Below are 13,794 nucleotides of genomic sequence, written 5' to 3' on the forward strand. Positions count from 1 at the left end.
GTATATCAAGACTGTGTGATACAGACTGTTTCTTCATCTGCTGTATATGGATGATAAAAAGCAAAGTTTGCAGAAACAAGTTAAAACATGTTATGTGAGCCAAATAAATGGGAAGTCTAAATAAAATACTATAATATACATTACATAGGACATCTTAGCAGTCACTGACACACTGGGATGTCATGACAGCTGCTTGAGGGTCTCTTTTTGGCTCTTTAAGCACTGTCGTCTCATTGTGTAATTTATCATGACTTAAAACCAGTGTATTCTTTTGTATTTAAAGACATTTTGCTTGAAGTGGTCTACCTTCACTGCATAATCAAATCAAGTACCAAGGATAGGCTGTTAATCAAATGCAATCGAGCATAATAAGGGGCAAGTTAGTTTGTACAATGTAAAGCTAACAGCTAGTGACTCCACGTCATGGTTTAACTGTGGCTGGCAACTAAGTGCCACACAGCCACTCGCCTGCTCCCCTCGCCCCCACAGCAGAATGGGGAGGAGAACTGCGGAAAAAAGGCAAAACTCATAGGTTGAGATGATAATGTCATAACTGAAATAAGATTTATTACTAATAATAATTGTAATGAAAAGGAAAGAGAGAGAAGAATAAAACCCAAGGGAAAGAAAACAGCAAGTGATGCACCACACATTTGCTCATCACCTGCTGACCAATGCCCAGCCTGTCCCCCGACAGTGATCAGCAGCTCCTGGCCAACTCCACTCAGTTTATGTACTAAGCATGACATCCTATGGTATGGAATGTCCCTTTGGCAAGTTCAGGTCAGCCGTCCTGGCTCTTCGTCCTCCTGGCTTCTTGTGCATCTGCTCAACGGCAGAGCATGGGAAACATGAAAAGTCCTTGGTTTAGAGTAAGCACTACTCAGCAACAACTAAAATATCAGTGTGTTATCCTTATTCTCACACTAAATTCAAAACACAGCATTGTGCCAGCTACTAAGACAAAAATTAACTCTATCCCAGCTGAAACCAGGACACCCCAGACTGCATCTGAAACTGACATTTGCTGGTTTGGCCTCAGGGCTACAGTCTGAAATACTTGTTTAGTCTTTTCAGTTAACTTGGTGTTAGTGACATATAGACCTTTTGAAAACTTACAAATTATATGACTTGTTTCTTAGAACAGACCACTGAATGAACTGTTATGTCTCTAGGTAAATGAACATTTGAAAGACATAATGGAACAGGAACAAAAATTGAAAGAGCATCACAGTGCAGAATCCGCAGGAGGTCAAAAGGTAGGTGTAGAAGTTAAATGTATATTCTTGTTTAAAATATTTTATCTATAAAAAAAGTACTGCATATAGTACATATACATAAATATATATTTGCAGGCATTGAACTTTCTAACTGCTTGTTAAAGAAAGCAAACTTTTCAGTATTCCATCATGTTGTTAGTTTTATCATTTCCATGAAGATACCCGTTTAACTGTAACACTAATAGAGCTGCACTTTTTATTCCCAGTTGTCCTTTTTGACAAATAAATCTTTGATAGCAGGATAGCATCTGTTATGTTAGTCCTAAGAATTTATTTAGATTAATACATACTTTTACATTAATTAAAACTGTAGTCAGATGTGATATGAAGGAGACCACCATATTTTTATTCATTACTTTTAATGTTTTTCCCTTGTGAACTGCATGCATCTCAAAAGAGAAATCTGTATGTGGCATCATGGGAAGCATTACTTTGGCTATGTTCCAAAATACTGGTTGATTACAGGTTTCATTATATATGCAATAAAACCAGATTATGTTTGATTCCCTTTCCTAACAGGATTTTTTTCCCTTTGTTTGTGGAGCTCGGTTAATTAAGTAGCATTATACACATCAAAACACAGAAGTGTAGTGTACAGTTCCAGAGTATGTAAAATTGCTTGCTTCAGAATGAGATCGCTTATCCTACTGTGATACAATTATTATTGCAGAATTGGTAATCAGTTTGAACACCCTTTGGTATTATCCCTGCGCGTGAATGCAGAGCAGACTTCCTAGCTACTGCAAGGCTGTAATCCCGGTTCCCCTCCTGCTCTGTTTTCACTTAAGCAGCGATCTCCTTTTCAATGCTGCACTGAAGGAGTCGTGGATTACTTGACTAGATTAGAAGTTCAGCTTCAAAATGCATGAATGCAATCAACGTCCTTGCACTTGTGGTTTGTTTTTGAATATAAGGAATGATGAAGGCTAACTAGTAAGCATGTGACTCAGCAAAAGAGAATGGTATTTTTTTACAATATGCATATATCCCGATACGGAAAATTTAATCTGTGTTCAATAGCGATAATAGCATAGAAATCTGGAGAATAAGATATCCTTGACAAGTTCATTTCTAAAAATTAGATAAAAGAAAAGTCAATGGGGGGCAGGGAGGTAACCTATGAGCCTCTGTCCTCTAGTGATTGTTCTCTTTCCTGAAAATAGTAGCAGGAAGTTGTGTGTGTTTTTCAGGTCACTTTTAAAGATGAGAATAATTTTTAAAATCCAAAGTGCATGAGACTCATAATATAGTAAACAAAGATATATCAAAGAGAACATTACTATCAGAGCAATGCCATAAAATTATCTGTATTTGTGAAAATTCAGTAATGTTTATTTTACACTTATAGTTTCCATTTTACCTTAGGAATAGCAAGATAAAAATTTTAGTTTATAATTTCTCTTTAGTGTCAGCATTCTTGAGTCGACTGTTGATAGACTTGTGTAGTCGAACTGAGGCCATAAATGAACCCAGTGGAATAAAACACATGCAAAAATGGTATATACGTTTGTGGTGTTCTTCATATGAATTGTGAAGCTATAACACAATCAGAGCCCCGTTCTGTTGACCAATGTACAAATGCATTTGCAAAAAAGCAAAATCATGCTACAGTTGCCATATCATGGAAAAAATTGTCATTAAGGTCTCCTCTTCTACACACTGAATTTTTGTTACTATTATCCTGGGTATATGTTATGCTATTTGCCTTAGCATGGGATTCAGCTGTATAAATTACATTGTCAAATAAGGTATTCCATGCTAGAGGGTTGTATTAGCACAGCTTTATTAGCCAAAATCTCAGCATGGGCAAAACCTCAGGCGCCAGTTGACACCTAGATGTCTCTTCTGACAGTAAATTTATTGCGGGTCATAGTTGAAAAAAAAAAGCTATTAGGAAGTTGGCAGTCCTTCACATTGAATTACATGAGAAAATGAGGATAAAACTGCTTGGATAATGAGTCAAACATCATTTGTGCATTAAATTTTCAGCAAATACAATGATGAAATGGAATCTGCTTCAAGAAAAGTCTAGAACACGAAATACTTAGTCAACTCTATTTTGAAGTATTTAAAGAATTTTAATTACTGAACTTTCTTTTGCATGCAGGGAGGGCAGCAACATATTTTCAACTCATTTCAGTTATTTAACTCCAGGTTTTCTTTGAGAAACACTGATCTATTCTAATTTACTACTCTGAAATTTCAGACAATCTTTTTGGCCTATGCCTCACAGAATTTCCCAAATTTCCACTTAGTTTTGCTAAAGCTAATGGTGATTGCACACATGGAAGCATCTGAGATTTAGAAACACATTAAGCACCTTAACTAAAACCTGTACATCTTAACTATGGGTCATACTGAATGCTAGCTTTCCGAAGAAAACTATAATGCAGGTCCATTGGATGGATCAATTGTATGAAATCAGTTTGGTCAGTTTTAACAGTAGATTCTGTGAAATTATGATGTGGCTTCTGTCAAGCATCTCCTAGTATTTATTCCCAGATAAAACCCAGGTGTTTTACCCTGATTATCTGTCTCCATATTGCATCAGTCCGTGTATTCCTGGTTTTACAGCACAGAACCAGTGACACATCCTGTTACTTTATGGCATTGACCCTATCTCGCATATCTCAGCAAAGCTGTGAAATAACTGTAGCTAAATTCATATAGCAGGCTTGGGTATTGTTGATAGATATATATATATAGATATATATATATATATATAAAAAATTTTTTATCCTAATACTAATTAGTGTGATTTTTCTTTCCCCCCACCCCCATTTCATGCTATGCCTAGGTTTAGTTGTTAGTATCAGTAGAATTAAAAAATGACGGAGAGGGGATTGATTTCTGCCTTCAGTATTATTACATGGTTTTGCATTTTGATGGAAAAATTACTTCTGTATACTTACTAGGTATAGCATTTTCTACGCTCATATTACAGTTGTAGCTTAAATTTCAGTATCTGAATTCAATTGTTCTGTTCTCTTTCTTTGATATTTTTAAAATCCTGACTGCTGCTTCTATTTGTATTTTAAAACTTAGCATGAAGGGGAACCAGTATGTTCCATTGTGTGTCTTTTCTGTCTTCCACCATCCTTTTCAGGTTGGGCCTCTGTTTTGTAATTTAGTTAGCTGTTCAAATGGTGATCATTCCATTCTAAATTCTAAGAAACTTTGCGATCTCCCTTCTGCTGTAGCCAAACACCTTTGGAAATTTAAATTTCAGAGTTCCTAAGGTGTGGTCAGGTTTTGAACCTGGGCTAAATTTAAATTAAGAATTCCCCTTCTACTGATTTAGAGAGATGGCCAAACATGGGAAGAGTATATCATTCCCGTCATTAGGGGGGCAGCTTTTCGTTGGGTTTAATTTCTGGCCACAAAGCAGCAAAGCTAGTGAATAGACTTTTTAATTATTCAATAATTTCTTACCATGATAAATTTATCAGTTGTAAAAAATAATTTCAGCATAATCCTCAAGCCTGCTAAATTAGTACCTTACTGTTCTAGATCTACAGTGAACCTTTCTGCAATAAAGAGTAAATCTCTACATTTCTAAAAATTGTAAGTGTCATATACACAGATTAATAAATGAGACAACTGATAAAATATACCTGTTTTCTATTTCTGGACAGATAAAACCAGTATTAACAGATTATGAGATTGTTTTTGTTTTCCTTCGCTATCATCTGCTGCTAGCTTCCTGTGGAAGATAAGAGAGGAAGGAGTATCTATGATTTTTAGTTCCAGGTAGTCCTCTGTGGATCTTGATCAGCCGGTGATTTGTGGTAACCTCATCTTTTTCTGGTAGAGTCTCTGCATCTTCTTTCAGAATTAGGATTTCAATTCTGTAGTGAATAGCTTTGGTTTTCAGGCTTCCATTGAATAATACGTAGTGAATGTACGGTTGCACTGGTTGAACTACTAATTTTCCAGGTAGTTGAAGCTTTCTCAAAAACTTTTTATTTTTTTCTGTCTGCTTTTGTGATTTAGGCTGAGTCAGTCTTAACATATTTAAGCCACACCATGGCAAATCCTATGAGAGAAACAAATGTAGGAGTATTCATCCAAAGACCTGAATTCTTTAAACATTTTTGGAATATCAGTTTAAACAGTGCAACTTTTTGCGTGAAGGTAAAACACTAACGACATAGTTCCACTTTCAATTTAATGTGTCATAGATCCACACTGCTAGCAAAAGCTAACCTGTCAAGAAGAACGGCATGCAGCAGGGTCAGCTTCTTGATCCAATTAATGCACAGCTGCATGAACACAAATGATAGTGGAAGGAAGACAGCAGAAAGAAATATTTCATGAAAGGCATAACTACCATTTTTTGGTACCATAGGATGAATTTATACTGTGTTAATTTTATCACAGTAATTTTTAAAACTTTTTGTTAGGGGGGGATTAAACAATCTTCTTGTAAAATGGTGGGTCCACAACCTGAGGGACTGTTTTGTTCTTTTGGGTTTTTTGGTTGTGTGAGGTGTTGTGGTTTGGGGTTTTTTTGTTGTTGGTAGTGGGGTTTTTTTTTAAACATTGGAAGAAGTCACTGAGGATTCTCTGTTCAGTTTGTTTTATAGTGACTGATTTTTAATACGTTTCATGGGAAAAAAAGCTATTCCTGTTGATATGAAGTGCCAGTTCAACAGCCTTTGAATTCCCATTTTGTTGTCCAAGTAATTTTAGATTTTTTTCTCTTTTTTTTCTTGTAAGTGCCTTTACAAAGTGTATATTTATAAATCTTACAGTATGCTTGAATTTAAACTTGATTATCTTCAGTCTTTCAGCCTCTTGAGGCATATTCATAGCTGTCTCAACCATAGTTTCAGCCAAATGGACAAATGAAAATACTTATTGAATTGCTAGTTTTGAGTTCAGTTTGTACTGTTACAGAGAGCTAGTCTTTGGAATTGAAACAAACGTGTGCTTTTTTCCAAAGAATATTTATTCAGCCTATCATTAAATACATAGTGATGGACTTTTTGAGTCCAAATCTGAAATACACTTCAGCTTCATAAATCAGAGAAGAATGTTCCTATCAACAGTAAGTAGAATGGTAGGCAGCCCAAGTTGAAAAGTAAGATCATTTGTTTTCAAATTCATGTACTTTTCCATACATTGACTATATTTCAGTGAGATGAAGAGAAACTGAATCCTATAGAAAGTGCTTTAATTGGGTGTGACTGTAATGTCTAGAGCCACACATGAACATGCATCTCATTGTTTCTTTTAAGTGGCTTTTGAATTCTCCATTGTAACAGTCCACTTAAATGGTGAAGAATGTTGAGAATAGTCATGTTACTAATGCGTGCCCTTTCGTGTACAATAGCCTTTTTACATAAATAAAAGCTTTATTTCATTACTACAATTATTGTAAGGGTTTTATTGAAGTGCAGTATTTTAACAACTACATAAATTAGTAAGCTTCCATAGCAGTGTTTTCCATAATAATTTTAAAACTACTTTTTCACCATTTCCAGAAAATACTTCTCTTCATAAAAAAAAAAAATAAATAATCCTGCACTTTGGTAATTGGTTTGAATATTACTTTTTTTTAATTTCTACAATGAAATCAATAGTGGTGAAAATTTCTGTATTTATAATACTACTACACAATGTTTTTTGTCTTAATAGAAGTATTATACCAGACTGATGTATAGAGTTAGAGAAAAAATTCACTGACTGTACTTAGGGGTTAAGCTTCTAGGTCAAATTTTGCATTTGTAAAATTTTTTCTTTGTAATTTGACATTGTATTTTTTGATCACATATGAGTTTAGAATTGTATGTATCAGTACTGGTAATTTCTCTGCCAGTAACCAAAACTCCATGTACATTTCAGGTCACTGCACATCATGCAGCTGATGCTTATGTGATTTGTCATTGCAAAATGTAGCTGCCTGCACCTCTTGTTGTTCTGAAATCTGTCATATGATTGTTTAAAAATATTGTTGAATGTTGTAAACATAACTGTTTGGCTTGAAGTAACTAATGCAAACTTCACTGCAATTGTTGTGCTTGACTACAGTGTGTTTATACCTTTTTTTCATTGCTTTAGCTTCCCTGCTGCCCCATATGTGCTGCTGGAGTTCATTTTGATACTTGAGGTATCAAGACTTCAAATCTCAAATTAATTCTTCAGTCGGATTGCATATGTAGGGTATAATTAGATGTGTGAAAGCATTAAGTAAAACTGCATTGATCTGACAATCTTATCTGTTCATGTGGGAAAATCATGTTGATTTACAAAGACCGCAGACATATTTCTCCAGTGTTATTTCTGCTAATTAGTTCAATACGCAGAGGTTACAGTGCACTAATGCTTAACATTAAATTAAAATTCACTGTTATACAAAACTGAGAATGTTAAAGTAAATGGCTTTGTAAAAGTAATTTATGAAATCTGATAAATTGTTCCTTTTTTTTCTTTGCTTTTTGCTTTTATTCTTTTTTCCTACTGCTTCCTCTGAAGTCTCCTACCAAATGGTTTTGGAAACTGGTTCCTGTAAGTTTGCCCAACTGCTTCACTTTGATCAAGTAGCTTATTTTGAGAATGGCTTTGTCCATGTCATGCTGGTCTAATCATTCATTTCATTTATCTGTACAAGATAATTTTATAAGAGCTTGCTCTGCCTCTGCAACGGTGCGCCTAATACAGAAGCTTATTTTGCAAGGTAATCTGTGCAAAATAAATGTAAGGTATGATGTTAGATAAGTAGCTTCTTTTCAAGCAGTCAGGTTCTCTTTGGTTTTGTGTAAGACAGTGCTACCTGTTTTTTAATACCAAATGATCAGGTTTTTTGCAAACTACTTTTTCATAAGCTTTTAGTAAATATGTTATTTGATACTGACTCTTTCAAAAAGGGACTTGCAGAAATTGATGTTATATGGAATCTGAAATTTTCTTATTTAACAACCATTTGTCTAGAATTCCCTAATTTTTCAGCTGCTTTAAGACTGCTGTTAATCTCTCCCCACACAAAGTAACCCAAAGCAGTCTACTTCTAGTGAGACTATCATTTCACTAAAAGCAATGAAAAGTAACTGTTCAGGCCTGCAATAATAATAAAGTTTGTTTTCTCTGTGCTGTGTCGCCTTGGGATTATCATTGCTTTCCTCTGTCATATATTAATTCACCTCTGAAGTGCACTCAAGTTGTTTATTCTACAACAGGTTTGGCTGGGAATGAAATAGTCAGCTGTTTATGTATATGCAGAATTGCATACTTTGGGTCTGAATTCCAAAGAACTAATTCTGATGTACGTTTGATCTAAGAATTACCAAATAACTGATCTAGCAGTCCTTCAGATGCATGTTGTCATAAATAGTGAAAGATTGTTCACACATTGCAAAGACAATTGAAAATAACAATGTAGTTCCATGTAGGCAACAAGAGAAATTACTGTTATCTGGAAAACCAGTTTAAAAGTACTGTCTTCAGCAGACTAATCAGTATTCAAATTCATAACGAGTTATGCTATATGGGCAATTTTTCTATAATGCTATCTGTTACAGTTGTGACACACACAAATACACTGCTCTTCACAATATACTCCTTTAATTTTGTTTTGGGACTAAGACAGTGTAATTAAATGGAGGGAATAAAGCAAAAAAAAAAAAAAAAAAGAACCATCTGTGATCAGAAGTTTAAGCATGTTTTTGGGCCTCATTTCTACAAAATCAGGTGGCTACTTCAAAGCAGTGACAGAAGACAGAATATGGTTTTGTTCTGTTTTTACCCAAGATGTTAGTTTACAAATTATTTTCTTCCACTGCATAAAAATGATATTAAAATATAAAATGTTCAACATACTGAATTGCTAACTGCATTTTGCCTGCCAGTTTTCCATAAGCAACTTGAACTAGTGGTATTTTTGTTACTTTGAGCTTGTTAGTTTAGTAGCAATACAGTTGACACCCAAGGGCTACTGATAATATTGTGGGAAGGCAGTGGCTCAAGCTGCTCTAACAGTTCAACCCGTCTGCTGATCTCTTCCCTGTACATAGAGCAAGTTTTTCATGCTGAAATGAGTATTCCTGAGTGTACAGGCAGCTGAAAACATACTCTGAGAAGTAAATCTGTAACATGTTATCTACTATGTGGTAAATACGTAAGAGTGTTCATTATTAATGATGAACTCAGAATACACATGAGCACTTATGACAGAGTAGCTGGTGGCTGTTGGTTCATCTTTAGCTGACCTTGTTTATATGCAAGTGTCTTGACTATACCTAGACATAAGTGGAATAAGCTCAAAGATGCTAAATGAGGCTGCTTTAAGATCTCAGAAACAAGATGCCTGCATTAGCATTTATCCTAAAATTAGCACTAGATCTTTATAATAAATGTAGAGGTTCATCTTTTGTATTATTGCATCCATATTCAGTAGCAAACATTGTAACTGATGAGAAGAGTTTCTTCAAATGGAAGTTTATTAAAAATGCATTGCAATTACCAGTGTATTTTGTTTTTCAGTATAATTTCTTTTATCTTTTCAACCAAATTGAAACATGATGCCTGTTACACTCTCATGAATGTAGCATATCAGGTTATATAACTATTTTTCCTCAAGTAATGTGCTTGGCATTCTCTCTACCATGAATTAAGCCTGTTTTCTAGGTCCACTGTAACGATATGACACAGTTTCCAGCATCTGCAGGCACCGTTGATGAGGCCAGTGAAGGCATCATAAAGTGACAGACTTTCACAGGATTTACTGTGCAGGACCACTGTATTAGCAATTTAAAATATTTTTGAAGACTTCCATAAAAAAGATGCTATTTAAAAGAATATTTAAATTACACAGGGCTTGTTTGGCCATGATGTTAGAGTTCATATGTCTCCTGTATCTTTTATCCTTATTTCATAATTAATTTGTAATACTTCATAGACTTAATTTCAGTCATTTTGAGGAGGAAGTACACGGACATATTAACATGATATTTGAAACACAGTATTTTCATCACAGTGGGTCATTGGATTGCCATAGAGTGAAAAAGGACAAACTTTCACTGCAAGTATAATTGGCCTGTTTCATTAGAAATAGTAGGGAGTATTTCTGACGTTGGGGAAAAGCATATTAGTAATTCATGAATCTGACATGTTTTTGTTTGGAGTTGGTGAATATTTCCCGTGGCATGCAAAAGTTACATTTTCATTTTTATACAGCATACTTGACATACAAATACCAGTACATTTCAGGTATGAAATAGACTAACTCTCAGGGTTTTTTTAAATATTAGTTGGTTGAAGTATAAATTCTGTGGGCCAAATACAAGCCCTTTATTTTTCTAGAACTGATGTGTCTGCTGTAGCCAGATTAGACTCATACTTCTCGGACCAGTTACAGGACACTGACATTCACTAAAGATAAGCCTATGTGATCCTTGACAGAAATCCAGTGACAGTAAGTATAGCCTTTGGGTTAGTCTGTGGTTCCACAGACTTTTTCGCCAGCAAAGCTAGTTTGAACTGTTCCCACCCCACCCATAAGACTTCCAGGCTTGCCCACTTATTCACTGCAGGCACTAAGGAGGAGAGAGATGTTGTAGCTGGATAAATGGTTTTACCACTCGGCCCCTATCAGCAGTTGCTCCAGCACAGCAAAAAGGTGGAGAGTGGGAGACAGGAACTGTCTGTCAGCTTCAGCTTTACTGGGAAGAGTAACATCCACTAGGACTTCTCAGAATTCCTACAGGGAGACTTCCAGTGTAGCGTGTATAGATTAATGATAATAATGTAAAAGTAACTCGGAAACACTCTTGGTATCATAAGTAGTTCTGTGGTATGAAAAAAAGTAATCCTTCAATACTGTTCTAAAAATAAGTCTTAGCAAATAATAAGGAATTAAAATCTATATCACTTTTTTCTACTTCCATTTGTTTTCCCAGGAAGAAATGAAAAGAAATTAAAAATTACAAATGCCATTTTTTTTAAGCTGCTCTCTTCCCCCCCCTCCCAAAAAGAAAACCGAAAAAAAAAAAACCCCAACCAAAAAAACAACAACCCATGAAAAATATATTCACTGCAGATAAATGCTGTCTTGGTATTCTGAACTGATGATCTCTTTATACACCAAGTTGTTTTTTAAAGTGTTTCCTTTTGTAAGTAGGCCACTACATGGTCATAGCACTTACTGCTCTCTGTGTTTGCAACTGCTTATAGTGACACGTGCTAGTAATAAAAATGGAGCTAATCAAATGCAGTTTTCCTTGTTTCCAAATTTGTCATTATGACAGTTAGATGAATGAGATTTTGGGCAAGATTCTTAGGTGTGTTAACTTCGCAGTCACTTGACTTCCCAGTAAACTGAAGTTACACCAGCTAAGGAATTGCCTCATTGTATTTACACAGAGATCACTTCTGATTTTTATAATGTTGAGTGTTGAATGTTAATTAAGATATATAATGTTATTTAATTCCGTGTGCTATACAGAGATCATCAAAACTTGTTAGTTTTGAAGGAAAGGCTCAATATTAGCATTGTAGGTTCCTTTCCTCTTAGATATTTTTTATGCCATTCAAAATGGGGCATAACATGAACAGTCATAAGAAATGTAATACTGAGAATATTCAACTAGTTACTGAATACTGCCTTCTCACTAATAGGGCGTAAAACCCACAGTATGAATGTGTTTCTTCGTGCGTTTCAGAGCCTATGTCTCTAAATTTCCTCATTCTATATTGTAGGCTCGTTACAGGAAGGAGCAGACATTGCTTAAACAGCTGCCCTGCATTCCGTTGGTGGAGAATCTGCTGAAAGATGGTACAGATGGTTGTGCTTTAGCTGCCCTGATCCACTTTTACTGTCCAGATACTGTAAAACTGGAGGGTATGTGTAACGTGTCTCAGCTTGTAAAAGTATGTCCATAAAAGTTTAAATGTCTGTGTTTGATAACTGTGTGAAGGAATTGCTTAAATATGGTATACAAGAGGCATAATTTGAGTGTGGTGGGTTTTATATTAACTTTGTGCCTGTTTATGTTTACATTTAAATAAAAGGAATCAAGGTGTCCTTCCATGCTGTGCTTACTTTTATGTTATGGTACTTATTTAAACATACTAGATACATTGTTACAGATCTGACTGTGGCAACACATTTGCCTTTGTTTCTATGAAACTTCAAACTAGCTGGAAAACTCTTTTTGAAGCTGCATTAAGTGCTTTCTTGTGAATCTGAATGGTTATGGATATAAAAGATGGAAGAGCTTAGAATTAGTCAAGTTCTGTGTGACTGCACTGTATGGCAAATAGTTGCTCTGGGTTCTGAGCTTTTAGTTCACCTGACAGTTACCTATATCATCTATAGAGTAAAAAAAAAAAGTATATGTTGTTGTCATGCTGTTCTATAATAACAGTTGTCTCTGATGACGAGCACCTTCATCTTGTCCTTTTGCTCAGTGGCCTGGTTAAAAGTCGGATCTTCTTCCTCTTGGCAACTAAGAGCCTCCTGTAGTTAGTTGTAAAATGTCTTGGCAGCTAACACCCATCATTTTCTGCCTGTGTTCTGTCCATGATACCTTTGATGTCGTGGGAACACTTACACAAGCATCCTGAGAAATCCAGGAATACGAACAAGGATATAAAGGTTGCTAAGGACTGAAATCTGGAATTAATATACACAGCTACTTTACAGGAAGTTTCCAGCACAGTAGGCATTGAAGATGAAAGACACTAAGATGCACGCATTCACTATTTTCTTTGGCTTGTGAATTTTGAAAAATAGAACTTTCAATTTACATAAATGTTGCAGCCAAATATATACTATTGTATGCATTTAGGGAAGAGTTGTGTTGAATGGGGGTAACACCTAGTTCCTTCTTACTGTTTTAGCATGGCTGAAAGTACAGACAATCCAAAAGATCTTGTATACTTTGCATGACCACATACATACTTACCAGCAGATTCTTCTGGCATCAGACTTACACGAGACGAGGCACATATCATCTTTGGAACTTCAGTTTTAATGTTCTTGTTAGGTGTCCTGACATCTTCCCTAAAGATTTATGAATGTGCATGTCATTGTCTCAGAAGTAAATTCAAAGGTACTTTAAAAAGACTTTGCTCATCTTCCCTGTATTTAAATAATACACTTTTTGGTGCATGTTAAACTTCACTGAGACTTGGTTCTGCATTTGAACTGAGGAAGGCAGGTAACAAAAAAGCATGGGCTTAAAAATGCATTAATGAAAAGGAAAAAAAATACTATCTAAAGTTCTCTGTACTCTGAAATACATTGTTTCTTCTCAGTAAGACTTCATTTAACTTTAAAATGTAAGTTTTCTTCAAGGAATAAAAGGCTTCTGATATCAGTGAGTCAGGAAATTGGCTGTTGTACAAAATTGTATAATCTTTCATGAATTTATCGTTCTATCTTAAAACTGTCTAGCTCTTTAAAATCTGTACTATTCTTGCCCGCTGTTGCAGAGCTCCATTTTTTCCATGAGTTTGAATCTTGTTCTTGTTTTCTACCTAAATGCTTGTAGCCTTTCTGCATGCTTTAGTTGTT

General features: G+C 35.2%; 1 protein-coding gene across 2 annotated transcripts in view; it reads left to right on the forward strand.

Moving 5' to 3' along the window:
* Positions 1–13,794, forward strand: part of CAMSAP2 (calmodulin regulated spectrin associated protein family member 2) — a 91,201-nt gene that overhangs the window by 46,401 nt on the left and 31,006 nt on the right. The window contains exons 4-6 of one of the 2 annotated variants that reach the window (XM_037404955.1): positions 1,176–1,259; positions 7,758–7,790; positions 11,976–12,117. In XM_037404955.1, the coding sequence (XP_037260852.1) occupies positions 1,176–1,259; positions 7,758–7,790; positions 11,976–12,117 (259 nt within the window). The remainder of the gene's footprint in view (positions 1–1,175; positions 1,260–7,757; positions 7,791–11,975; positions 12,118–13,794) is intronic. The other variant, XM_037404956.1, reaches the window with a different exon arrangement.

The sequence above is a fragment of the Falco rusticolus genome, chromosome 11, assembly GCF_015220075.1.
Source record: "Falco rusticolus isolate bFalRus1 chromosome 11, bFalRus1.pri, whole genome shotgun sequence".
Classification (NCBI taxonomy): Eukaryota; Metazoa; Chordata; class Aves; order Falconiformes; family Falconidae; genus Falco; species Falco rusticolus.